At 47.8% G+C, this 26,839-nt stretch overlaps 1 protein-coding gene across 1 annotated transcript in view; it reads left to right on the plus strand.

Moving 5' to 3' along the window:
* Positions 1–26,839, plus strand: part of Kif6 (kinesin family member 6) — a 324,667-nt gene that overhangs the window by 265,541 nt on the left and 32,287 nt on the right. The window contains exon 16 of the mRNA XM_075978949.1: positions 17,202–17,252. Within this exon, the coding sequence (XP_075835064.1) occupies positions 17,202–17,252 (51 nt within the window). The remainder of the gene's footprint in view (positions 1–17,201; positions 17,253–26,839) is intronic.

Raw genomic sequence — 26,839 nt, forward strand, 5'->3', positions numbered from 1 at the left:
CTGAACCTCTCCTGAGGTACCTGTTTCCATGCAGGTATTACCATGAAGACAGCTTACACAGATAACATCCGAGACAGTGTTGAATACTCGGTTTGCTTTTTCTAAATCTGCAACAACCTTGAAAAGTTGGTGTGAACATGTGTATGCGGTTACATGTGTGTGGAGCATGGAGGACAGTCTCAGCTCTCACAGTCCGGGTGCATACACCTGTTTTAGAAGACAGCATCTCTCATTGGTGTAAACCTCAACAAGTTGGCTAGGCTGGCTAGCTAGAGAGACCGAGGGAGTGGGGGCAGCGGGGGCGGCTCTCTGTGCCTTCCGAGCGCTGGGATTATAAGCATCCACCATGCCTTATTTGTTTGTGTACGTGGGTTCTGGGGCTCAAACTCGGGCCTTCATGCTTGTACAACACATGCTCTAAACTCACCAACAAAGGGATTCAGATCAGTATACTAAAGAACCCCAGTAACGGGACTGAGGGTTGGTTCAGTGGTTAGAGTGCTTGCCTGCCATTCAGATGACCCTGGGTTTCATCCCAGCACCACACACACCCGCAAAAGCACCCGAGCATCATTTCAGTCATTGTCTCCCCAGCCTCCTGGCACCCTGTTTTAATGAAAAAACTAAAAGTAGCCGAGGGATGCTGGTGGCTGTGCCCAGAGCCCACATCCCCTCCACCATTGCTTCTAGGCCCTGCACTGCTCTGCGTCTTCTGAGTCTTCACTGCTCAGCTGTCCCTGAAGACCAGCTCTCCTTCTCTGGATCTGCACCCCCACTGAGTTCCCAGTTTCCCTCTGGCTCCTGCCCTCATGCTCAGCCCTCTTTGGCTCCTACAGATGATTTGCCGGGGTTGCACTCATATGTCCGAACCCCACTATAAGCAGCGGCAGACCCAGAGCCAAGGGCCACTCAGAAAGCAGACCTCGAGGTAGGCATCAGGAAGAAGCAGCCGGCCCGTGCCCCACACAGCCGGGGGACTCAGAAAGTCTTTTATAACTCTTTTTTAAGGATTTCTTTTTATATTTTGAGTGCTTTGCCTGCATGTGTTTATGTACACAGCCGGGGGACTCAGAAAGTCTTTTATAACTCTTTTTTAAGGATTTCTTTTTATTTTTTGAGTGCTTTGCCTGCATGTGTTTATGTATCAAATGCATGCAGCGCCCACAGCCGGAAGAGGGTCATCAGATGACCTGGAACCAAAGTTTCAGGCAAATGTGTACCCTCACGTGCATGCCGAGAACTGAATGCGGGTCTTTAGGAAGAGCAGCAAGTGCTCTTAACTGAGCCATCTCTCCAGCTCTGGAGACTTTTGAACCTGGAAATTGATCCTGTTTGTATTTTGTCTTGTGTTTCCAAGTGTTTTATGCTGCGCGACCTCTTCCTAAGGAGAGCAGTTCCCAGGGGTAGTGCCCCCTTCCTGGTAAGGGCAGTTGGTTCACAGACTCCCTCTGGCCTGAACCAGGATGGGTTTCTTCCTTCTGGCGTATAAGCACACTGAGACAATGGGGATGTTCTATCGGGAACTCATCATGGCCAGCTGGCCTGGGTCTGAAAAAGCCTGGGATAAAACCGGACTCGCTGAACATAGCCGTCAATGAGGACTACTGAGAACTCAAGAACAATGGCAATGGGTTTTTGATCCGACTGCATGTACTGGCTTTGTGGGAGCCTAGGCAGTTTGGATGCTCACCTTACTAGACCTGGATGGAGGTGGGTGGTCCTTGGACTTCCCACAGGGCAGGGAACCCTGATTGAGCTGACAAGGGAGGGGGACTTGATTGGGGGATAGGGAGGGAAATGGGAGGCAGTGGCGGGGAAGAGACAGAAATCTTTAATAAATAAATAAATATACTTTTTTAAAAAAAGAAAAAAAGCACTAGTTACTATAAGATGAATAGGATCAAATCTAACTCACAGTGGAAGAGTGTGCTGTGTGTACATATATATTTTGAACCAACAGTTTCCATGTCTTAATCCAAGTTTTTAAAACTAGATGCTTTTGTAAAAATCAAACATGTGAGTGCTTACTTTTGATTTTATACCCCTCTCCTGAGCCTCTGCCTCCACAGTTAGTGAGGAACTTTTCTAGCTTCCTGTGTGGATAGAGTGACACCAGAAACAAGTGCCTGCCCACATCTCCACTGGAGTGGATGGGCCTTGAATGTCCCCCAGGCACCCCAGTGAGTATCCCCTGCTCTATCCTTGGAGATGTATGGGAAGCAGTCAGAGGCCACCAGCCAGGCCTTTCCCTTGGCCCAAATAGCACCTACAACATCCAGAGATGACTTGGTAAACTCTATCTGTACCCCATTAGAGCAGGCCCAGGAAGCTGGCTGCACCCCTCCTTTGCTGAGATGAGACCTCCCCACTATCTAAAGTGACATCCTTTGTGGGGAGAGGAGCACCAACACAACCCAAGTCTGTGCCTTCCGGCCTCTTAGGATCAGCCGATTCATGCTGAGCAGAAAATCCCTCCCTCCTCCCACACCGCTCCACGTCTGTTCAAGCTTTGAGCAAATGTTTCTATTTACTTGATCCTCTGACTGTGTATGGAATGTTCACACATAGTGGAATGGTGACCTCAGGAAGCAACTTGGCTGAATGAAGTGTGTACCAAAGCCAAATGCACAAGAATGTGCCAGTCCTGTATGATTCTGAAGGTTGTGTGGGTAGCACCAGTAAACACGCAAGAAAAAAGAAATTGAGTCTCCCAATGACAGAATAATTGATCTTTTAAAAAAAATAAATGAGAGCTTTCTCGAAACTGTGACCATTGTGCAGTGTTTGGGGGATAAGCACAGAGCTGTCTCAGGAGCTCCACTGCCGTCTGCTGACTTCTTCCAAGCAGAGGAACTCATCCATCACAAGGAAAAGCCTGCCCTGCAACACAGCCAAGGTGCTGGACTGCTTCTGGAAAGTACCTGTGGAAGGACAGAGAGGAGTCAACTCACTCCGTTTTTAGAGCGGGCTGTGACTTCATTACATTTTCCCAAATGTTTAGTTACTAAATGGAAGAGCAGTTGAGTTCTGGAGAACAGAAATGTCATTTTGGAATAAATAGACTTCAAAATGTTTGCCTTGGGGCTGGGGAGAGGGCTCATCCTGTTCTTGCAGAAGCCAGAGTTCAGTTCCCAGCACCCGCTTTGGGTGGCTCACAACCACCTCTAATTCCAGCTCCAAGGAATTTGGAACTTCTGGCCACCACAGATGCTGACACTCATGTGCGGGTGTGTGGTTGCACACGTGCATGCATGCACACACAAGCATCCACCAATACACAGGTACTCACACATACACAAGACTTTTGCTACCATTTAACAAAATAGAGGGCTCTTTATATACTTTCCTCCACTCATTTCGTTAAAAGCATTAGATTTGTTGGTTTCTATCCACGAGGATTTTCTTGCATGTGCATCGTATGCGTACCCAGTGCCCCCAGAGGCTCCAGACAGCTTCAGTCAGAGTCACTGCAACTGCAGTTCCAGGTGCTTGTGAGCCACCATTTGGATTCTGAGAACCAAACCCAGGTCCTCTGCAAGAGCAACAAGTGCTCTTAAACCATTAACCCACACCGCAGCCCCCTATCCATTTTTTCACTTCCCTTTTTCTCCTTTCCTGCATTCTGTGAAATTTTGAGGTTTGACATTTTCTTACCACAACACCAACCCCACGTTTCCTGTGTTCGCGTCCTGACTTGGCTGCCTTCGTCTGTACCTTTATTCCTCCTGGTTTAAAAGAACGAATGTAACAATGTCTGAAGTTATTCCAACTACATCCTCCCACTTCAACGCAGTGTCCTGACTTGGTTGTTGTTTATTTTTCTTTCCCGTTTTCCATGTGTGTTTGTACATAGTGTGCAAATGAGTGCCTGTGCACACTTCCATGTAGGAGGATGCTTTGCACACGTGTGTGTGTGCATGTGAAGATACAAGTACCTGTGCACACTTCCATGTAGGAGGATGCTTTGCACATGTGTGTGTGCATGTGGAGATACAAGTACCTGTGCACACTTCCATGTAGGGGGATGCTCATGCACACACGTGTGTGCATGTGGAGATAGAAGTACCTGTGCACACTTCCATGTAGGGGGATGCTTTGCACATGTGTGTGTGCATGTGGAGATAGAAGTACCTGTGCACACTTCCATGTAGGAGGATGCTTTGCACACGTGTGTGTGCATGTGGAGATAGAAGTACCTGTGCACACTTCCATGTAGGGGGATGCTCATGCACACACGTGTGTGCATGTGGAGATAGAAGTACCTGTGCACATTTCCAAGTAGGGGAGTGCTCGTGCACACATGTCTGTGCATGTGGAGGTACAAGGTTGATGTCAAGAATCATCCTGGATTGCTTTTCTACTTATTCACTGAAATGAGGTCCTAGTCAAACCCAGAGCTCGCTAATATGGCTCGTCTCACCAGCAGCTTGCTCTGGGACTATAAGAAGTACCTGTCATTTTATGGGTTCTGGGGACTGGAACCTGGGTCCTCACACTTGGGCAGCACGTGCTTGGACCACCCAGCCAGCCATCTCCCCAACCCTTTAGGCTTGTTCAACCTCCCACAACATCCTATCCTGCCATCCTATCTTCGTCTTGCTCCTCTCCCCTTCTTTTCTCTCTCTCTCTCTCTCTCTCTCTCTCTCTCTCTCTCTCTCTCTCTCACACACACACACACACACACACATACACACACACACACAGTCTTTCATAGTCAGTAGCTAACTCCTCAGGTCTTTTCTACCACCCCTGTCTCTCCCACCCACAATTTTCCTTATGCTGATTTTCCTTCTTGCCAGTCTTCACAGTTTTGATGATCACATGGTCCTTAGCATGACCAGGCCCTATATCCTGAATTTATGCATTTTATACAAGTGTTACAGCTCTAAGTGGGGGAGGCTTCCCTTATACAGGTGCTGCAGCTCTGAGGGGAAAGTATCCTGGCAGTTGTGAACCAAAAAATCCCATAAAGTCACACCACACCCGAAACCACACACAAGGGAGTGGCTGTCTCTGCTGGAGTGAGAAACAGAAAAAGACTAGGTAGGAGGCAGGTTTATATATGGTTTTGGGGGGCAGAGTTTCCAGTGGGGAGATTGCCATCAGGGGTATTGGTAAGATTTCAAGCCAAGCCCAGGGATTGGTGGGGTTTGGTAGGTTTGGGAACCCAGCAGTGGACTTAGACCTTTTATCCTACAGCCCTGATTCAACCCTCACATACTACTATACCCATTCTTCTAGTGAGGAAACATAGTCATCCAGTTACCTGCCCCAGGTTGCAGTTAGTAACCTGGTTGGTGTCCAAGCCATGGAGGCTGGTTCCAGGGTCTTCTGTGTACTGTGGTGGCCTCTCGAGGCCATCCCTTTCAAGAAGAAAAGAGTGTTGCAAATATTTTGAACCTCTTATGACTGTCTGTAGAGGCCCTTCACTATGTGGTGTGGGTGATCATAGGCAGTTTTCCCATATACTAATTATAAATACTTGGCCAGTAGCTCAGGTTTATTACTACCCAGCTCTTACATTTTAAGTAAACACAAACTCTGCCAAGTAGTGGTACCTTTATTAACATGACATGTTCATCTTCTCCATCTGTGTCTGACTGGCAACTTCAGACTCTATCCTCCTTCCTCCCAGCATTTTCCTAGTCTGGTTTTCCTGCCTAACCTTATTCTGTTCAAACTATTGGCCAGTTAGCCTTTTTCTTAAACCAATCACAGTGACATATATTCACACAGTGTAAAGGAATAGCATCTCCCCATTTTTTCTGTCTAAATAAAAAGGAAGGCTTTGACTTTAACATAGTAAAATTATATATTACAAAAAAGTTTCAAGTAAAAATTACAGTTACAATATCCAGTCTGTTTTTGGCAAAATTCGAGAAAATATTCTATTATCTATATTATCTTTGTGAGTCTAAAGTTTTGTACCTAATTTGTTTTTATTATAACTAAGGAAAACTATAACTATCTAGTCTTCAACTCCATCAAAGACCCCAGAAGGGTGAAATGTTACCTAATGATAGGGACAGCTAACTGCCTGGACAGTCGCCCTAAGTTCTGTAATATTGGGGCACCCATCTTTGGCCTTCAGGTCTAGAATATCTGAGACATGTTTCTGTGAAGCAGGGATTTGGAGGGACTGTCCTTCATTATCTTGGCAAAGTTTGGTAGTCTGTTTCTTCTGTGTTCGGATTGTTCAATTTGGACCCCAAACTCTCAACAGTCAAGGTAAGGGCAGTTTCTTGCCCAGTGGCTAACTTTTGCCACAAAGGAAGTAAACTCCATAGGGAATTTCTTTGATGCCCATCATCTTCTCTAAAAGAGTTTGGTGTTACTAGGAGCAGACATGTCTCAATTGTCATAAAAAGCCTCATGTTATTAAAACATCTTAAATACCATAATCTGTAGATCTCTGAAGTGTTTGAAATATACCTAAAATATATCTCTGTTCAACCTTGAAAATATACAAACATACCTAATATGACTGTAAGTTTGATTGTAATAAGTGACAATTAACATGTATTTCTTTATTATCCTAGTTTGCAATAATAAATTTCAAGGAGTAGAAGTTTACATTACATTGTTAAATGAGCTGTATAGATACAATACCTTAAACAAGAGTAGAAACATAGATATAGAAGATTCTAACAAAAATGACCTCCAATTTGTATCAATATACAAAAGTATCTTAAATGAGTAGAAACATATATATAGTATAACAAAAATAACCTCAGATTTTTACCAGTATACAAAAATCCATACCAATGTAAAGTATTTAAGACTAGTAGTTGCTTTTGGGGTTTAAAAGTAGATTCAATAATCTACCCTTGTATCCTGTCATTTCTGTATCCCCCCTTTTCTTTTTATAACAAGATCCCTGAATCTAATCTCCTTTGTTCAGCTTTATTTCTTACCATTACCAATAACAAACTTGCAACCAACCCCCCTTAAGTGATCACAAACATCCATAATCAATTTTGGGGGGATGTAGGCATAGTTATCTAGACTACTTCCTAGTGTTTGCGGCTGCTGACATCTTTGGAGGGACCTTGAGAACATCAGGATGATTGTTAGGACTTGGTTAGATCACTTTGTGAGGCTGGACCATCTCAGTCAGCAGCCTTGAAGCTGTTTTGGGTGTTGGATTACCTGGGCCATCCATTTTCATTGGTGCCTGTCACCTTGTTCTGAAAATATATAAACCTTTAAAGGTAACATACATATTTGCATCAATATAAATGTGGACTGTGCATTGAACACATGTCAGTCAAATATGGTTTTTTGTTATGTGTTGGAGCACGTAAAATATACATTACATATTTTGTAGTTCTTTTTGGTTTATTACTTCATATTTGTAGCCAGGATTTTCAGGGGGTGTTCCTTGATTGAACCTGATTTTCTTTAACCTAGAATGAATCCACAGCCTCTCATTTCCTGTGGAAACAAAAGCATAACTTCTCCCCCAAAGTAATATATATTTTGGCTTAAATTTTGAAGTCAAGATGTTTTTAAAATATATAGGTTGGTTTAATCCAGCAGTTTCCATAATTCAGTGTATCTTATCAGCTGCTGTTCCTTCACCAGCAATCAGAAAATTCAAAGACAGCACAATGACACGCAGGATCCAGACTCTCTGTGTATTTCCCATCTTTATGTGACTTACCATATTTTTTATTACTCTATTTCTTTTTAAGGACTTTATTAATTTTAAATTTTTTAAATCGCGACTGTCTCTCATCTCTCTCCCAAGCCTATATTTACTTTTAAACACACTGTATCCCGTTTAGAGGTTTTTCCATCCGAATATATTTTTTACTGCATATCTGTAATCCTTTTCTGTCTACATGAGCAAAACTATAAAACAGCCTTGCAGCATGCTGGTGGAGCTCTTGCTGGCAGCTTGAGTCTGCAGGCAACGAGTGACTGGGAGAAGCCTCAGTCCTGCGGCCCAGGTACGAGATGGCTGGACCCTGCTGTGCTGCTTAGTTCACAGTGGTTGGTGGCAGGCTCCATCTCGCAGGCAGCTGTTGAGAGATGTATCTCTGCATTGCAGCTGGCATGAGACTGTGAGACTAGGAAGCTGCATCTGGCTCTGTTTTTGTGTGCTTGGACCCTTTTTAAAAAGCTTTTAGGTCTTATGTGGCTCTCTACCCCATGTAGGGTGCCATTTGTAGGTGGAGCTTTCCTGTCCTGCAGTCACTCTCAAATAATCATTCAGAGGCTTAATGTTAATTACAGGTGCTTGGTCCATAGCTCAGGCTTGTTGCTACCTACCTCTTACATTTAAATTAACCCATCCTTCTTATCCATGCTTTTCCATGTGACTCATGGCTTGTTACCTCGTTTTCTACATATCCTGCTTCTTCCCTTCCTCGTCCTGTCATTCTCAGTTTGACCTTACCACCTAACTTTATCCTGTTCAGCTATTGGCCAGTCAGCTTGTTTATTAAACCAACCTTGGCGACATACAATCACACAGTATGCAGAAGGATTATTCCACACAGATGATTACTTTAGTCCTCTGGTGTCATGCATAGCACCTTCCAGCACCATAAACACAAACCAGTAGGGGTGAAGGCCCTGAGCATTGGCTCAGTTTCTCCATGATCTGTGATGCAGCTATGCAGAGTCTTCAGCAATAAGGTCGTGCAGTCAAGCTGTGGGGAGAGAGAAAGGTCTGTATATATAGAGAGTGTATATATACACATTTATATAAGTCACTCATGAATGCCTATGTGTATGATTGTGTGCATGCATGTATACATGCACATTGCACACATTTGTATATATGTATATATAGTTGTAGATTTATAATAAGATTAACCTAGCTTTCTGTACATCTATAAAATTCTATCTGCTTGTCAAGCAAATGTTGTTTTTGTAACCCATGTATGTTTCAACTATTGACTTAGCTCTCTTTTCTAACATTATCATACAGACCTTATATCAGCTTTTGTGGGCTACCACCACCCCTGTTTTACTGGAACACATCTGACTCACTTCCCTTGCTCTCCTTGTGCTTGTCCTCTCCACTGTCAGGACCTCTAGCTCACTCCCCCAGGTCAGGGTGAAGGACGAACCACAGTGCTACAAGGATGTAGCAGCTACTACAGTAGAAAGGCTGAGCAGCTGCACACCTCTCTCTCTCCTTCCCCTTTTCCCTCTCTGTCTCTCCTCTCCCTTTCCTTTCCCCTCCCTCTCCTTCCCCCCCTTCAGCATGGAGACTGGACCTGTACACCTCTCCCTCTCCTTTGCCCCTTCTTTCCCCCCTTGTCCTCCTTCTCCTTTCCCCCTTCCTCCTCCCTCCCCTGCCCCCTCTCCCTTTCTTTCCCCCCTCCCCTCTTCTCCTCCTCCCTTCAGCCTTGGGATGCAGTGGGGTGGGAACCAGAGCCCCATGTACAACGTTGTAAGAGTGTTGAGTTCCTTCCAGCCCCAAGCCCCTTCACTCAGGGCTGTGGTGAGAGCCTCACTTCAGCCCACAGTCTCCCCCTGTGAATCTGGCTCTCAGCGCTGTTTTGCACAGTGCACTTCAAGTCACCTTCCTCCTCCTGGAGCCAAGAAGCCTGGCAGGCTCCAGGCTCCAGCTCAGTTCACCATTGTATATTTCTGCTCAGCTTTCAGACTTCAGAGGCATGTCTTGTAGCCTAAGCTAGCAAAGCCTTTTTGCTGTTCCTTTGCATTCCCTCGACCAGGACTGTACTGAGCAGAGGTGGCAGCCCTGCCACCACAGACTTTCAAATTAGACTAAGGAGCCCGGTGATCTGTACATTAGCTGTGTTGGTGAGAGGATGGGCTGTCTGATTTGAAGCCTTCAAAGGATTTACATACTCCTGTGTGCTGGAGATCAGTCTAAGGATCACACACTTAATTTAGTCCAGGCCCATTATTTTTACAAACAGCCTCGAGGGATCTAATGAACTGGTTATCTCAGATCTTCATTGTTATTACGGAGAGATTGGCCTCCTCAGCACTATGGATTCAGAACCTCAACCATGACCTGTTTGTTACAGATCAATCCCGTTCTGCCCCCAAGGCAGGCAGCATAGCTGATATACCATGACCATGCAGAACAACCCTCCCCCAGGCGGGCAGCTGATACACTCTCCCCACGCTCCAGCTGGAAGACTCTGCCATAGTACTCCCAGACAGGAGACTACATTTCACCTGGCTCCTGAGCCCCTGGATTACCTAGCACCCCACACTCTGGTAGGAATGCAGTCAGCCCCCTTTCTCCCCTCTGGCCTCTTCCTTCCACTGTCTGGACCTAGCGTCTGGCCTGTCTTTCTCTGTTATAGCTCTCCTTGTAGCGCGCATGCTCACGCCCTCCTTGACAACCTGCTCTTTCTCCCACATGTACTGCAGTCCAACCCTTTTCTCAGCGGCTTTTCCCTTTCAAAGTGTCTGCCGCTGATGCGTCATTCACAGCTTGGCTCTAGGGACAGCCATGTTAAAGAGCCTTGATACCTAAAACTAGGTGCTGCATTGCACACACCCGTTGGTTCTCCCAGCCTAATACCAAGCATCCTCATATATGGTCAGTGTGTCCCTGCAGTGGTAGCCACTCCATTGAAATCAAGGCCTAGAGATGTAAGGCAGACCACCTCCTGGAGAGATGCACACACACACACACACACACACGACTAAACTACAGTTGCCACCATCGGTGCTACTCATAGAAGCAGAAATGACTCATGAACAGCTGCACGGCCACAGCTCCCCCCCTCACAGGCGAGGGCTCACAAAGCTGGAAGCCTGAAGCACACTGCACAGCCTGTGCACAGCTCAGCAGGCTGGAGACTGTCTCTTCCAGCGCCTCAACTGTTCTAACCCCTTCTGGGCCCAGGAGTCCTCTTTACAGTTCTGCTGTCAGCTCAGCTTCCTTTACTCTGGTCAGTTTCAGGGACTTCCTGAAGCTCTTTTGAGCTGTTTACCTTGCTGTTTGAGGAGCTTCCTGCAGGGTAGACTGTTTCAATCTCAGAGGATGCTGTTGCACTACAGAACTCAATCCCCAATACCTGCAAATCTGTGATTATTTTGTATTGTGACCCAAATGATACAGATGTTTACTTCGTCCAACCACACAATATTAGAAAAACAGCTATAACATCACTATGTTCCCCAAAGGTTCATGTAGGACCTTCTTTTGGGGGCAACATGTGTGTGAGAGCATATGTATGTGCCTGCATGTGAAGGCCTGAAATGAAATTAGGTATTTTTCTTTGATCGCTTGGTTATCTGCATCTTTTGTTTTCTTGACATGGAGTCTCTCATCAGGCCCGGCTAACGAGCTTTAGAGAGCTCCAAGGCTGGGACTACAGGCACACTCTACCATGCCAGACTTTTTAGGTGGACTCTGCTTTACCCACTGAGCCACCCTCCCCCACCCCTCTACTCCCAGCCAGAGGAGGTGGAGGTCAGGGAGAGGTCTCCCAGTGTTTGAGAGCATGCACTCAAGAAGAGACTTCTCTGGCTTCCTGTTTGGCAGTGTGGCTTTCTCTTCCACCATTGTCATCTGTGTAGTTCTTGAAAGGGAAGTACTGCACAGCTGGGGCTCCCTCCCAGACCCCAGATTAGGCACATACCACACCCAAACACCTGTTTTCACAGATCCTTTTTAAATGACTGGGTGGGGAGGTGGTGGTGGGTGAGGTGGTGGTGGGTGAGGTGGTGGTGGTGGAGGTAGTGGAGGAGGAGGTGGTGGTGGATGTGGTGGAGGAGGAAGTGGTGGAGGTGGGGGTCGTGGTGGTGTGTTAGAATAAATAAATACCTAGGATTCTATGGTAGAGGAGATAGGGACCAATGGAGAAGGGGAAGGAGACAAGGGAGTGAAGGCAGGGTGTTTGTCCTGGAGGAACAAAGAACAGCCTCCGGATAGAGAGGAGACAGATGTGGCACATAAGAAAATGGTGGTTTTTATAAAGGTAATAGGGAAAGTCCATGTTAGGAAGAGAGGTGTTTAATTTTAATTGTGCATGTTAATTAGGTGAGCCAAAGAAGGCTTCTGATAGCTGAACCTTGGTCAGCCTCAGGAGGAGGAAGTGGCCACATCAGGGAACAGACCTTGGGGGCTAGCTTTAGAAATGTAATCGAAGGGAGTGGGAGAGAAGGGCAGGGCCCGCCAGAGCCGCAGCTTGAGTGGGCTCGTGTCCCTTCAGTTCTGTTTGGATCTTCAGCCATGGAACAGTGAACTAAAACATTCTTTGCTTTGTAACATTAGCCTGCCCCCGGTGTTTCATTACAGTGACAAAGCAAATTAAGACACCAGTCATGAAGGACGAACAAAGTCAGGCGTGGATTTAGCATCTTTGGAAAGGGCATGTGGGCAAACGAGTTGCTGACTCCTTCTGGGTTTCTTAGGCTGTCTACAGTGGAGTGTCCTACTACCTTGTCACATGCCTCTCTGGAAGTAGTGCTATGTCCGAAGATAAGTGATAAATACTTATAACTTGATAGCAATGGAAACATCTTCAGTATAGTATAGAATCACAAAACTCCCAGAAGAAGCGAGCTTGGTGGCACACACCTTTTGTCCTAGTACTTATGGGGCAGAAACAGGCAGACCTCAGTGATTTCAAAGCCAACCTGGTCTACATAGAGAGTAACAGAACACCCAGGGCCAAATAGTGAGAAACTGTCTCTGTCTCTTAAAAACAAGGAAAGAATGGAAGAAAATAAAGGAGGGAGGGAGGGAGGGAGGGAGGGAGGGAGGGAGGGAGGGAGGGAGGGAGGGAGGGAGGGGGGAGAACCCTTCCCAAAAGCAGTCTGCAAAGCCATACTGAATCCATGCTGCTGAATCCTACACAAATGGCTGTCCCCAGGACCAGCTTCCATTCAGTGAGTAAGCTAGCTTAGATGCAAAACTGAGTGTGAGGTTTAAGGAAAACTCTTACCTCCTAAACACTGCAAATATCAGGATGCAGAATCAGTTTTTCTTCCCCATGATGCTGACCCTTTTCTGAGGACCTGCATAGGTCTAGAGAACCCACACTCCTACAACCCACCCCTTTCGTGTGCTCTGATCAGAATATGAGTGTTCGCAAGGCCGCACAGCCCCAGAATGTTTCTGTTAGTGGGCAGTAGCTTAAAGTGCCCTGTCTGCCCCGCCACTCACGCCACTGATGAACGGGGCCAGAAAGGGACATTGCTAGTTGCTCAGCTGTTCTATGGAGAGGGCTCTCCTTCCTTTCTTCCTTGGCCTGCTCCTTGAGTCTCTCCCCAATCTGGGCTCCTGCTTCCCTCTCAGACTGTCTCCTGCCTGGGCAGGGACTTCTCTGTTTCTATCTCATCTCACCCCTACCTCTATATTCGGAATATGTCCAGGAACCCTGGCCAAAGCCCACAAATTTATCACCTTGGTAATGACAGCATGCCTCATGCTGAGCGAATTCTGCAATCTCCCTCAGCTCCTCCTTTGCCAAAACCCACGGAGCTGCAAGATCCTACCGATTAGAGTGACTGTTATCTTTGCTTGAAGAATGCCTCTGCTGGCAAGTGTAATTAGGTATCAGCCATAAGGCTATTTTTGGAAGCTTGTTTAGGGATATGGCCCTCCCACCGTAAATGCCATATGGTGGGGGATGTCCGTCAATTTGCCACAATTGAGCATTGGGGATTACATTTTACAGCTGCCTTTATCAATATGTAATATTATAAAGGCCACAGTTTTGGTCCCTTAGAGGCGCCTTATTCTGAGTGTATTTGCATATTTGTGGAGTTTAGAAAATTTTCCCTTTTTATTTACATGTGCAAACCAAGTCCTATGGAAAATCCTTAACCCCTCGCATTCTACAAAAGCCTGCTGCAGGGATGGGGAGGCTATCACTGAATGGGAAGCAGAACAGCTGGAGACAGACTCGGCCAGACTGCTACTGTGGAAGGGTACAGGGCTGGGAGGAGCTTTGTCAGGGAGGGACATTGTCAGGCACACAGGGAGAGAATCCTCTGCAGAACTTTGGGAGGGAGTTTTTGTGGGAGGACTGTACGGCTTCAAAATAGGACTTCCTTTTTTAAAATTTCCATCTAAATTTTTTATTCCTTAAAATTGTAATATAATTGCATCATTTCTCCCCCTCCTGTTATTCCCTCTAAATCCTCCATGTGCCCCATCTTTCAAATTCACACTTTTCTCTTTAGTTATACGTATTCTTAAATACATAAATACAAACTGCTCAATCCATATGATGTTATTTGTATGTACATTTTCAAGGCTGACCATTTAGCATGGAAAACCAATTGGGGTGCTTGGAATCCCAGAACTCTAAGGTATAGACAGGCAGACTCCTCGGGCTCCCTGGCCAGCCAGCTTAGTCAAAGTGACCTTCAGGCTCAGTGAGAGACCCTGCCTTTTCAGATGTGCTGAGTGCTTGACTTCCCCGTGCCCCCACATGTGTGTGCACCCCCTGACTTCCAGTGCCCCCACATGTGTGTGCACCCCCTGACTTCCACATGCCCCTACATGTGTGTGCACCCCGACTTCCCTGTGCCCCCACATGTGTGTGCACCCCCTGACCTCCAGTGCCCCCACATGTGCGGGCACCCCCTGACCTCCAGTGCCCCCACATGTGTGTGCACCCCCTGACTTCCCCATGCCCCCACATGTGTATGTGCACCTCCATACAAACAAACACATACACACAAATTTATTGGAGAACAATTTTGGTATGCCGTGATTTTACCATTTGTTAAATACAAAAGGAAATGTACATGCTAATGAGGCAGCTGTGAGCGGGAGGGAAGTCTCGCCTGGCTATCGTGAACTGCAGGGTAAAGGGGTCTTCAACATTTCCCGTAGTGATCAACGTTTGATTTATAATTATCAATGTTGAGAACGTGGCTTCCCGTAAGCACATAGCAAATGTAGTAGAAGTGTGTTTAGGGCCATTTCAAATGACTGGAAGTTCTATCCTAATACTGAACTAAACACCATTTAACAGTTTTTAAATGAACAACCCCATCATCTTCTTTTTAAATCAAATGTCCTAATACAATATAATTCAAAGAAATGCTACTTTGATACTTACATGTTGAGCAATAACGTGGGAAAACATTTAAAAATCTTCACTTTCTGGAATTAAAGCATCATGCTTCTTTAAGAGAAGAAAACTGTGTATGCACATGAGAATGCAGCAGTTGATAAAAGCCAGGTTTCCTCCCAGCTCCCCAGCACACTCCCAAGGTTCCACCCTTCCCTGCTTAGAACTGGGAGCAATTATTGCTCAGGCCCATCCGTGGCTCCCTCTCTGTATCTAACCTTCTCCAGTGAGGAAATACAGAAGGCAGTGAGCAGCCGGCAGGTGCCCCCAGCCCTCGAGCCATGGATCGTGACTCCTGGAGGCGGGGGTCAAACAACCCTTTCACAGGGTAGCTTATCAGATATTTACTTTACATTCATAACTCAGCACATAACTTCACAGTTGTGAAGAAGCAGTGAAAATAATTTATGTCTGGAGGTCACCACAGCCTGAGGAACTGTAATAAAGGGTCCCAGGTGATCACATACCTGGAAGCAGTGCCCCACCCCCACCCAGAGATCTCCGAAGAACTGAGGATGCTCAACCTGGAGGGGCAGCCGAATCAGGAAGAGTGTGGCATCCTCTGCCAACCAGAAATGCCCCCTTTCCATGCTGGCCCCCATGACAGAAGCTGATGTGGGCTCCACATGTTAGCCTGTTCTATACAGCTTCACTGTGAAACTGCTTGGGATGGGGGCTCCAGCTCATTCTTTAGGATTAAGCTGAGCTCTGCCATCCTCAATCCCTGTGTCACCTAGATCTCTCCTGTGAACATCTCAGATCTGCCCACCCTCACCTTGAAACTCTGTGTCCTTATGTGCTACAGGAAATACAGGTGACAAGGGGGCAACAAGGCTCCCCGGCTCCCCCCAGTGTCCAGTGTCCCGGTCTCAGTTCCCACTTGGAACTGCAATAGGCAGGGCTGACAATAGTGTGCTGAGCCCCAGAACACACGCTAACCCCAGAATTGTCTGTGTCTCAAGCCCCCAACCTTGGGTTTTTAGAGATAGAGGAAACCCAGAGTCACTGAGTCCCAAATCCTTCAAGGACAGGACCTCTCTCTCACCACCCATGACGTGCCTGGTGCCTTCGAGAGGTGATTGCTGCCGTCCTGGGAGACTGAGAACACGTGATCCCTTTGAGGGCACTGACCCTTGTGAACTCTTTCCTCCTCACACCAAGTCCTCAGGGTCCCGCACTGAACCTGGAGTTCACTGCTCTGCCTTTCCTATGACCTGACCCACTCCCTAGAGGGACAGAATAAAGCATCCACGCATCACTGCTCAGTTATCCAGGAACTTGTCGTTCCGGTCCCTCCTCATCTTCTCTTCTTCATCAAAATATCTCAGGCCAGCTCAGACATTCCTCACAGAGCATGACCTCTGACCTGCTACCTCCCAGTCCCCATCATCTGAGTGTGTGTGATGCACAAATGTGCACGTGTGTGCCCGAGGTTGGCATTGTGTCTTTCTCAGTCACCTCCCTTATTTCTTGAGATAAATTCTCTCACTGCGTATGGGGCTCACTGATTCAGCTAGACTGGCTGGCCAGAAAGCTCCCGAGACCTCCTGCCTCTGCCCGTGTAATACTGGGGTGCAGGCACAGAGAACTCTGCCCGGCTTTTCGTGGGTTCTGAGTATGGGGTTCGTTCAGCCAGCTCTCTGCTGTTTTGCTACTGTTTCCTGTGACGGAAACACCAGAACAGTGGCCCACCGTGGCCGCAGGTCCACTGACCTCCGTCCACACATCGTAACCTCACCAAGATGACCAGATTATATGTGTCTCACATCCAGTGATCAACTTTTGATACAGCTTCAAAATAAAAAAGGAGTGGACGGAAGAGAGGGTCTTATAAGTTATTAAAAGACCACATCCTCTCTTCGTCTTCGTTAATAATGGAATTACTTAAGAGACCAAGGCCCCAGCAAAGATTATGAATGACAGGTTTAGATAATTAAACCCTAAAATGATTGACCCAAGGTGAAATTCATGGATGCGCCAACGCCCATTTCTGCATTTCTCCTTTCCAGCATGGCGGGGGGGTTGGAAGGGCTCTCTTTAGAAGCTCTGCCTGCCAGTGTCTCCTGATTCTCGACTTTTTCTGTCTCAGTTTTTCAGGTGCTCCTGAGCTGAGGTCTTCTTACAGCTTGTTGGAAACTCACTTTGAGTTTTCCTTTGTGTCTTTGACAGGTCAGCTGAAGGATGCCATCACCCAGCGGCACCTGCAGCAAGTAGCTCTTGGTGAGTACGCTGCAGGGTGTCTGGAATGAATGAATGAAGGGGGGGGGCTGCAGAATGAAGGCGGTGTATGCTGCCCTCAGAATAAACGGGGTGCCTACAGAATTAAGGAGGTGTATGCTGGCCTCTGAATGAATAGGGGTGCCCTACAGAATTAAGGAGATGTATGCTGCCCTCGGAATGAATAGAGGTGCCCTACAGAATTAAGGAGGTGTATGTTGCCATCAGAATGAAGGGATGACCTGCAGAATTAAGGGGGTGTGTGCTGCCCTCTGAATGAATAGGGGGTGCCCTACAGAATTAAGGACTTATATGCTGCCCTCGGAATGAATGGGGGTGTGCCCTGCATAATAAAGCAGTATTGCTGCCCTCAGAGTGAAGAGAGTTGCACACTGGAGAGCCCTCAGGCTAAAGGGGGGCGTGTAGACAAACTTTCTTTTCAGGACCAGCCAGCTCACAGATAATGACATGGAGACTTAACTATTTATTATGAAGGCTCCACCTTAGCTTAGGCTTGTTCCTAACTAGCTCTTATAACTTACACTAACCCGTATTTTAAATCTGCGTTCTTCTATGTGGCTCAGTTCCCTTTACTCTGCAATGCCCTTTCTGCTTCCTGTGCATCTGGCTGGTGACTCTGCCTTTCTTCTTCCAGGCGCTCTCTCTGTCTAGAAGTCCCACCTGGCCCTGCTGCCTTGTAGTTCTTTATTAACTCATCCAGAGTGACACACCCTCAACAGTGTGAGGGAATATCCCACAGCAGGGGTGTACACTGCAGAGCGGGAGTGGGCCAAGATAATCCAGATAAATGAGAAACCTCTACTCTGGGAGTCAGGAAGGCACCATTGGAGTCTGTGTACCTGCTCTGCAAGAACCGGCTCCCCAACCTGCATGCTTGCACTTGGCCGTTGACAACTGCCCTTCCAACTGCTTCCTATCTCCCAGGCTTTCTCGTCCCTGAACCCTGCTCCTAAAGTGCTATCCCGAGTCTTCCAGAGGCAGAGGCAGGACTCATCAGTCCTAACTTTAGCGAGTCATGGCAGAACAGCAGCCCATCCATGTCTGTGATACTGCGGGCACCAGGCCTTTCATCATCACCATTATCACAGGGGCCAGGGCATCCTCCAGACGGGGGTGGTGTGGGGTGGGGGTGGGTCAGTGGCCTGCCTGTTCTCACTTGGAACAAGATGACGGCCCCAGGTCTCTCTGGGCATTCCTCTGTCCTAGCCTCCAACAATGGTTGTCTCACTTCAGTGCATTGAGAATGTCAACAGTAGACACACACGATCATATTCCAAGGGGCCTGCTGCACCCTCAGTGGCAGACAGACGCAGAAAATGTCCCACACCTGGAGGATAGTGTCATTCCAGAAAGCTGACGGAACATAGCTCTAGAAAACCGCTTCACTTTCTTTCCACTAATGTTCCAAACAAGCCCCACCCCCCCCCCCCACACACACACTCGTGATAGCCTGGGTCCTGCCATGACTCACAATGAAGGAGGCCCAGGACCCAGGGCTAATGGAAGGGGAAACAGCACAGGAAACTAATGCCATGAGCGCGACCCCAGTCAGCAATGGTAGTGATCCTGTGAAATGGCACCTGGTGAGACAGAATGTCAGCACACGTATGCCCAGGGCATCTACCTCGCTCTGAGCCACCCACTGCCAGCCTCAGCAGGGCCACACTCCTGCACTTCAGTGCCAGGGATTTGGAACACCTAGAGTTGACATAGAGTCCCATGCCGTATGCCTCGGGGAACCAAGGGGAGGAAGAACAGCCTCTTAGAAAGATACGCTAGCTGACCTGGGTCGTGCCTCCTTACCTGGGCTCACTCCGGGCACGGCACTGGCATGAAGTCGTCCCTCCTGCCCCTTTCACATTGCTGGCTCATTAGAAGTAATGCAAAGGTGGAAATGGCACTCAATGCAGAGGTGGTTTTTCCTTTGGACCTGGAAAAGCATGCTTGTAGCATGACCATTGAGGCAAGGGCTGCTCCGTCCTCTCTGTTCCCCAGACCAGAACCTCCCAGGTCGATCCTCCCCACTGGGACAGGCACCCTGAGGGCCATTCTGTGTGTTCTCAGAAATCAGGAGCCTTAATTCCTCTGCCTGCCTCCCTGAGGCCTTCTGCCCTGCACAGGTGTCAGGGTCAGCAGGGCCAGCTGTCCTGAGGAGGCCATCAGCAAACTTCAGACGGAATGGACTTGGGCAGAAGTCTAATTAACAGCTTCGGAAAGATCCATGTATTTCAAGAGCATGTTATCCCAATTAGAGATGAGGTGCTAACATCTCCCAGCTGCCGCTTTAGGGACTTGACTCCAGGTTGCTGTCCAGGAGCCTGAGGCGACTGTCTAATAGCTGTGGCCCCACATGACCCCAGTGCACATGGGGTTCTTGTCAGTACGGGAGGCTTTCCCTCCACCCTCACACTGTAGCCCGCACTGTGTCAAAGGCTAGGACTTTGGAACAGCCCTCGGCAGGTTGGTATGGTCTGTGGTCTGCTGTCCTGTCCTGTCATTTGAGCTTCTAGTGCAAGAATTAGGCAGTGACTAGCCAGGCAGCATTGGCTCCTCTGTCTTCAGTTTGCGCTACCTCTGCCTTTGCCACACCCTTCATTTTAGGCCTGACCATTAGTCTTTCTACATGTCCCTAGGTTTCTGTGGAGGTTACTGGTTGGGAGTACCCTAAGAACCGACCCAATCTAAGCAGGAAAGGTTGGCCAGGACAGCCTGCATAAGGATACATCCCTATATGCAAAACAGATCAGTGTTCGAGGAACTTCACGCATAGACAACCCTATATCCCAAGGAACCTAGTTTCAGTGGTGATGTGAGAGGCGCCATTTGGAAGACATCATTGCTTTGATGAGGGGAATCCAGGGGTGTGCTGGAGCTGGCTCGTTCTACGTCATAAGAACTGGCTGGTGATGTGTCGGAAATATGGGGTGCTGTTATTCAACACAGATGAGGTTGAGAATCAAATTATGTAAGTTTATAGATGCATTATATTTTAAAACAAAAGCAACAAAGCCTTACATTTCATTCTTTTTTAATTATTATCTGTGCATTTGGAGTTATCTGCAGCCACCAACCTCTATGTGAGGGGCGTGGTCTGCACAGTGTGTGCTGTTCTACATTTCCTCAAGTCCAAATTTATTGACACCACACAACAGCCTAAAGTCAGCCACGGTGGGAGAATGCACGAGGAATGGGCAAATCTAAACAAGGGCTTTTCCCCACGTTGCTGCTTTTACTAGCACGGCACTGATGTACAGACAAGCACCCCATGAGGCCAGCTATCTCCTCCTCTCCGGCTACAAACACACATTATGGCCCTCCTTTTGTACCTACCCAAAGGATGTGGACAAGGAAACTCGTGGAGATTGTGGCATGAGGCAGGACCAGCATTGAGCCCTGTGAGTCCCCTGGATGTGGCAGCCTGAGAGATGCAGGGGTGGCCTTGAAGAGACACGTCAATGGCCACACTTGTAAGAGCATTAGCAACAGACATGGCTGAGAGGAGAACTGGGTGCTGCATGCTAGCTTGGGAACAAACGCCTTGATATTATCTTAGTACAGGCACTACTTGGAGAGTTGAGAGAGTGGGTGTATCTGTATTCTCCTCACTACCTGGAATGGTACAGTGGCTGAGGGACCAGAAGAGACAACTAGCCTGTGTCTCTGAGGAGTTTCACAGCATGTCTCTCTGTGTATTTTCTCCTTTAATGCTCACACAATCCCCAGGAGATAAACCCTTATTCCCTAGCTTTCATAAGCAATGTGGTGGGAAAAACAGTCAATGCAGGGTTAGGTTTTACCCAGGACCTGGGAAGCAATGCCCATGTTCAGGCAAGCCTGCTCTGTCCTTTCTGATCCCCAGCCCAGGCCTCACAAGGCTGGTCCCCACATTACGGCTAAGGCTCAAAGTGGTTAGTGGTTATAGATACATAACCAGATAGCCTGGTTGATTCAAGCTCTGCCAGCTACCGCACTGTACTTACTACCCTGCAACTTTGCCTGGCGTCCTGGTGTCCGTACAGGGGCACAGAGCTAAGCCTGCCCTCCCAGAATCTCTAGTCTAGCTAGAAGTGGATGAGTACTAAGAAGAGGTCAGCTTTGAGCTGCCTACGTCTCCATCCCCCATCCTTTCCCTTGCATGCACAGAGCATGCTCAGCCTTGACCCCTTTCAGACAGACTTCCGTGGCCTCTGCCCTCACCCCCAACCAGCCTCTTCTCCCAGGTCTTGTTTTCCTAAGTCCTGTGTGTTTCTGCTCACCAGTCTCATTTTATAATGACAAATAATATCCAAGCTATTTTCCGCATTAAAACATGAACTCCTTGAAAGCTGACTATGGAGGAATTCAGCTTTATGTCCCCAGCAGTAAACAGGCCAGATCAATGGGCCAATGGACGCATCTCCAGATGCTTGCAGACCCACACATCTCACAACAATACAATGAGACATTTGAACATAAAATAAAATAAGTCCATTTAAAAGAAGTGGAAGGAGTAAGTGCTTTTGGACCTCGCAGCTGAGCAAATTACACACACAGGCAATAAATTTGGCTCTCTCTTGTCTAGCCGCAGAGCAAAAAGAAGCACCCAGAATTTCTGAGTTTTCATTTTCTGACAGCAGGGAGCACACTAACTAATTTATCTGCAGAAATAGAATTTCTTCCTGGAAACTAAGCACAAGACAGAATTTATTGTGTGGATCCTCATGTAAAAAACACCAAGTGACATCAGGAATTATATCACGTGAAGGGCACCTAGTGACACCAGAATGATTTCATGTGAAGGACAGACACCTAGTGACACCGGAATGATGTCATGTGAAGGACACCTAGTGACACCAGAATGATGTCATGTGAAGGACACCTAGTGACACCAGAATGATGTCATGTAAATGACACCTAGTGACACCGGAATGATGTCATGTAAATGACACCTAGTGACACCAGGATGATGTCATGTAAAGGACACCTAGTGACACCAGGATGATGTCATGTAAAGGACACCTAGTGACACCAGGATGATGTCGTGTGAAGGACACCTAGTGACACCAGGATGATGTCATGTAAATGACACCTAGTGACACCAGGATGATGTCGTGTGAAAGACACCTAGTGACACCAGGATGATGTCATGTAAAGGACACCTAGTGACACCAGGATGATGTCATGTAAAGGACACCTAGTGACACCAGGATGATGTCATGTAAAGGACACTTAGTGACACCAGGATGATGTCATGAGAAGGACACCTAGTGACACCGGGAATGATGTCATGTAAATGACACCTAGTGACACCGGGAATGATGTCTTCAACTGCAGTTTTGTAAAAGACATCCTGGTGTTGTTCAACCAGATGATTCTTGTATCAACCTTCCATAAAAGCGAGACATCTGACATTAAAGCATAACTTGCAGAAAGTGTTTACATGAGCAGCCAGGATGACAGGATCCAGGTATCCTGCTTTCTGACAGTCATAGGGAGGGGGAATAAACGTGAGAGCCTTCCACAGGGAATGCATCTGCCTGCCGAGGCCTCTCCTCTCCTCTTGACGAAGGTCTAGGTCACATTCCACTCATGATCAAACTCTTAACAAGAACTGAGGTTAGAACCTAAAGCGTGCAAGACACCCCTAAACACGGTGAGAAGAGTGTCAGGAGAGGACAGCCACCACAGCTTTGGCGACAAAGCAAAGGAATGGCCTCTAGCACACGTCACTGAGACCTCTGACAGCACTGAGTGTTAAAGAGCTGCCTGGATCTGGAACCACAGAAGAGAGTGTGAAGTAGACTAAGGCTGAACATGGGTGTGTGTGAGTGTGTGTGTGTGTGTGGTGTGTATGCGTGTGTGTATATGTGTAAGTGTGTATGTATGTTGTATGTATGTGTGTGGTGTGTATATATGTGTGTGTATGTTATGTGTGTATGTATGTTGTATGTGTGTGTGGTGTGTATATATGTGTGTGTATATGTGTGTATGTATGTTGTATGTATGTGTGTGTGTGTGTGGTGTGGTGTGTGCATGGTAGAAAGGATAACTGTAATAACTATGCCCTGAGTTGGGCCTGCTCCTCCCCAAGCAAGAACAGTTGGGCCATGGAACACATCTCAGCAAGGACATCTTGATAAGACAACCATGTATGTAGATCAGGCCCATCCTTGACAGGAAGGCTCCTGCTTGTATCCCCTGTCTCTTGGCTCCACGTCGGAGGCACCTTTCTTCCCCAGCTTTGCTCAGGCCCTGGGGAACTGTCTGAACCCACCCACATGACCCTGTTAGGGATATCACTGGAGGCTCTGACACAGTGCAGGTAGCCTGTGATGACCAGACTCCATCAGAACCCCTTGGCCTATCAGAGAGGGGGACACACCAGTCCACACACTTACCGTCAATCCAGCCCCTGTGAAAGCGGCTCCTGCCAGTGCTGTGGCCCTGCTTCATTAATAGGGCCTTAAGGAAGTTAAAGGTCTCTGTGGGCTGTCCCCTCCCTTCCTCCAGCTCATCCTTCAAGAGCTTTGCTCCCTCAAAAAGCTCCTGCAGTGACCTCTTGTGGCTCTCTGTCCTTCAGAGAGCCTGTGCTTCAGCTTGCCCCATTTCATTAAGATCATCCGGGCACCACAATTTGAGAGAAATTCAGGACAAACCATGCACATACTCCCAGGCCTGAGTGTGATTGGGGGTGTGAGACCAGTAGCCCCAGACATCCAGTGCTTGAGGTAAAGACAAAGTGTTTAGCACATGTCTACAGTGGACTCTGAGGGACCAAGGGAGGAGGCACACCCCTCAGGACTGCCGATGACAGTGAGCAGAAACTGTATGTAAGCAGCGGGGATCCAGGGTGGCCCCCAAGCCCAGTTCAGGGTTCCAGGGTGGTCCCCAAACCCAGTTCAGGGCCCCAGCATGGTCCCCAAGCCCAGTTCAGGACCCCAGGATGATCCCCAAGCCCAGTTCAGGGTGGCAACATGGTTCCCAAGGCCAGTTCAGGATCCCAGCATGGGTCCCAAGCCCAGTTCAGGGTCCTGGGATGGTTCCCAAGCCCAGTTCAGGGCCCGGGATGGTCCCCAAGCCCAGTTCAGGGCCCCAGGATGGTCCCCAAGCCCAGTTCAGGGCCCCAGGATGGTCCCCAAGCCCAGTTCAGGGCCCCAGGATGGTCCCCAAGCCCAGTTCAGGGTCCTGGGATGGTCCCCAAGCCCAGTTCAGGGCCCGGGATGGTCCCCAAGCCCAGTTCAGGGCCCCAGGATGGTCCCCAAGCCCAGTTCAGGGCCCCAGGATGGTTCCCAAACCCAGTTTAGGATCCCAGAATGGTTTCCAAGCCCAGCTCAGAGCCCCAGGATTGTTCCCAAACCCAGTTCAGGATCCCAGAATGGTTTCCAAGCCCAGTTCAGGGCCCCGGGATGGTTCCCAAGCCCAGTTCAGGGTACCGGGATGGTTCCCAAGCCCAGTTCAGGGTCCCTGGATGGTTCCCAAGTTCAGTTCAGGCAGCTGGTTTGCTGCTGTTTGCAGGATGTGCACAGAATTCACAAGGCTTCTGCCTGTGGCTTTGTTGAAAACGCCCTCAAGTCAAGCACAGAAAAAGTGGCCCTTTGTGTAATCCCGAGCCTTCCCATGTCCCTCCCTAGTGAAGAGTGGGGTGTTTGCATCCATGTCATGCTGGGAACATGTCTGGGTGTGCAGGTCCTCACACCTTTGTGGAGAGGATACCTGGGCAGCCTCTTTCTAGGATGAGAAACTGCTTTGTGTTTTTTATAGTCTGTGTATGTGTATATCTGTAGGCATGTGTATATTGTGTGCCTGTGTGTGTGAGCAGGCACATGCATGCTACATTACATGCCACAAGCATGTGTGGAGGGCAGAGGACAACCTCGGGTGTTGGGTCTCATCTTTCCATCTTGTTTGAGATGAGGTCTCTTGTTTGTTACTGCAGTCACCAGGCTAGCTCATTTGTGCACTCACCAGGCTAGCCCATCCATGCATTCACCAGTCTAGCTTATCTATGCAGTCACTAGGCTAGCCTACTCACGCACTCACCAAGCTAGCTTATCCATTCATTCACTAGGCTAGGCTAGCCCATCTATACACTCACTAGGCTAGCTCATTCACGCAGTCACCAGGCTAGCTCATCCATGCACTCACTAGGCTAGGCTAGCCCATCCATACACTCACTAGGCTAGCTCATTCACGCAGTCACCAGGCTAGCTCATCCATTGCTCACTAGGCAAGGCTAGCCCATCTATACACTCACTAGGCTAGCTCATTCATGCAGTCACCAGGCTAGCTCATTCATGCTGTTACCAGGCTAGCTCATCCATGCAGTTGCAGCTACTATGCTAAGTCATCCATGTGCTCACTAGGCTAGGTTAGCTCATTCATAAGCTTCCAGGGATCCCCCTGTCTCAGCTTCCCAGCTCACCACAGGAGTGCTTGGTTTAAAACAGTAAGCTGTCACACCTGGACTTGAACTCAGATCCTCACACTCTGATAGCATCTGTTTTACCCACTTGAACCATCTCCCCGGCCCTGTTCTTTCTTAATAAAACAAATTAGATCTGTGAGAATTTTGCACAATGAACTTTGCCAATCTTCACCCTCTCCCCACTCCTCCCAGACCCACCCTGCTTCCCTCCCCACCCAACATCTTTTCTTTCTCATCCATTCACATGTGTGGCCTTCCATTGCTCTATTGTGCTTAAGGGACAGTAAACATAGACAGTGAGAAACTGAGCAGGAAGAGAAGGCTGGTGGCTCGCAACCAAATTCTGACATCGTGGGGAGATGTGGAGGACGTGTATGGTGGGGGCTGCAAAAGCTCCCCCCAGCTCTGCGATGGTTTATTAAAAGTAAGAATGTAAATAGCCATGCTAAATTATTTAGAGGTTTCCAAACATAGAGGTGGCACAGACCATGCTTTGAGCTTTGCTGAAATGGTTTCTGGTAATCCCCAGAGCTCAATGACAGATTAGACTCCAAGGGTTCAGAACTTTAAACAGAAAGTGCTGTTTCTGTAGACTCGTGTGATGGTTGACTTGATAATAAAATGAAAATCCCAGTGCTATTCAAATTCAACTCTATTCCTTCACATGGGTATGTCATGGTCACTTAGTGGTAAAAGCATAAATGTACCAGGCCTTGTCTTGTTCTTTCTTCCAAACGTGTGGTCATTCCTAGTGGGCTTAACAGCTGCAGTTAGCAGGACCAGCATGTTGAATCAATCTCTCTCTCTCTCTCTCTCTCTCTCTCTCTCTCTCTCTCTCTCTCTTTCTCTCTCTCTCTCTCACTTACAGGAGGTCTTTCTTCTATATCTCAACTGGAAACTGAGTTACCCACAATTCAATTGGTCAGTTACTGTTCATCACAAAAACAACCAGTTAAAGTGGGCCATTGTGTGTTTAATTGCAGATCTAGTAATTTGAATTTCTCTCAAAGATAAGACATCTCTCTCTTAAGTCCAGCTAAGGCCAGCTATGTCTGTGGTCAGCTTCTCCACTCTAAAACTCTTCCTTGCTCCACCTGTTAAGGCTCTGTCTCCACAAGGAGGATTTAAGAGGAAGGCCAGTTGGCACAGATACCTCCTATCTGGT

The sequence above is a fragment of the Microtus pennsylvanicus genome, chromosome 7, assembly GCF_037038515.1.
Source record: "Microtus pennsylvanicus isolate mMicPen1 chromosome 7, mMicPen1.hap1, whole genome shotgun sequence".
In the NCBI taxonomy this organism is placed as follows: domain Eukaryota; kingdom Metazoa; phylum Chordata; class Mammalia; order Rodentia; family Cricetidae; genus Microtus; species Microtus pennsylvanicus.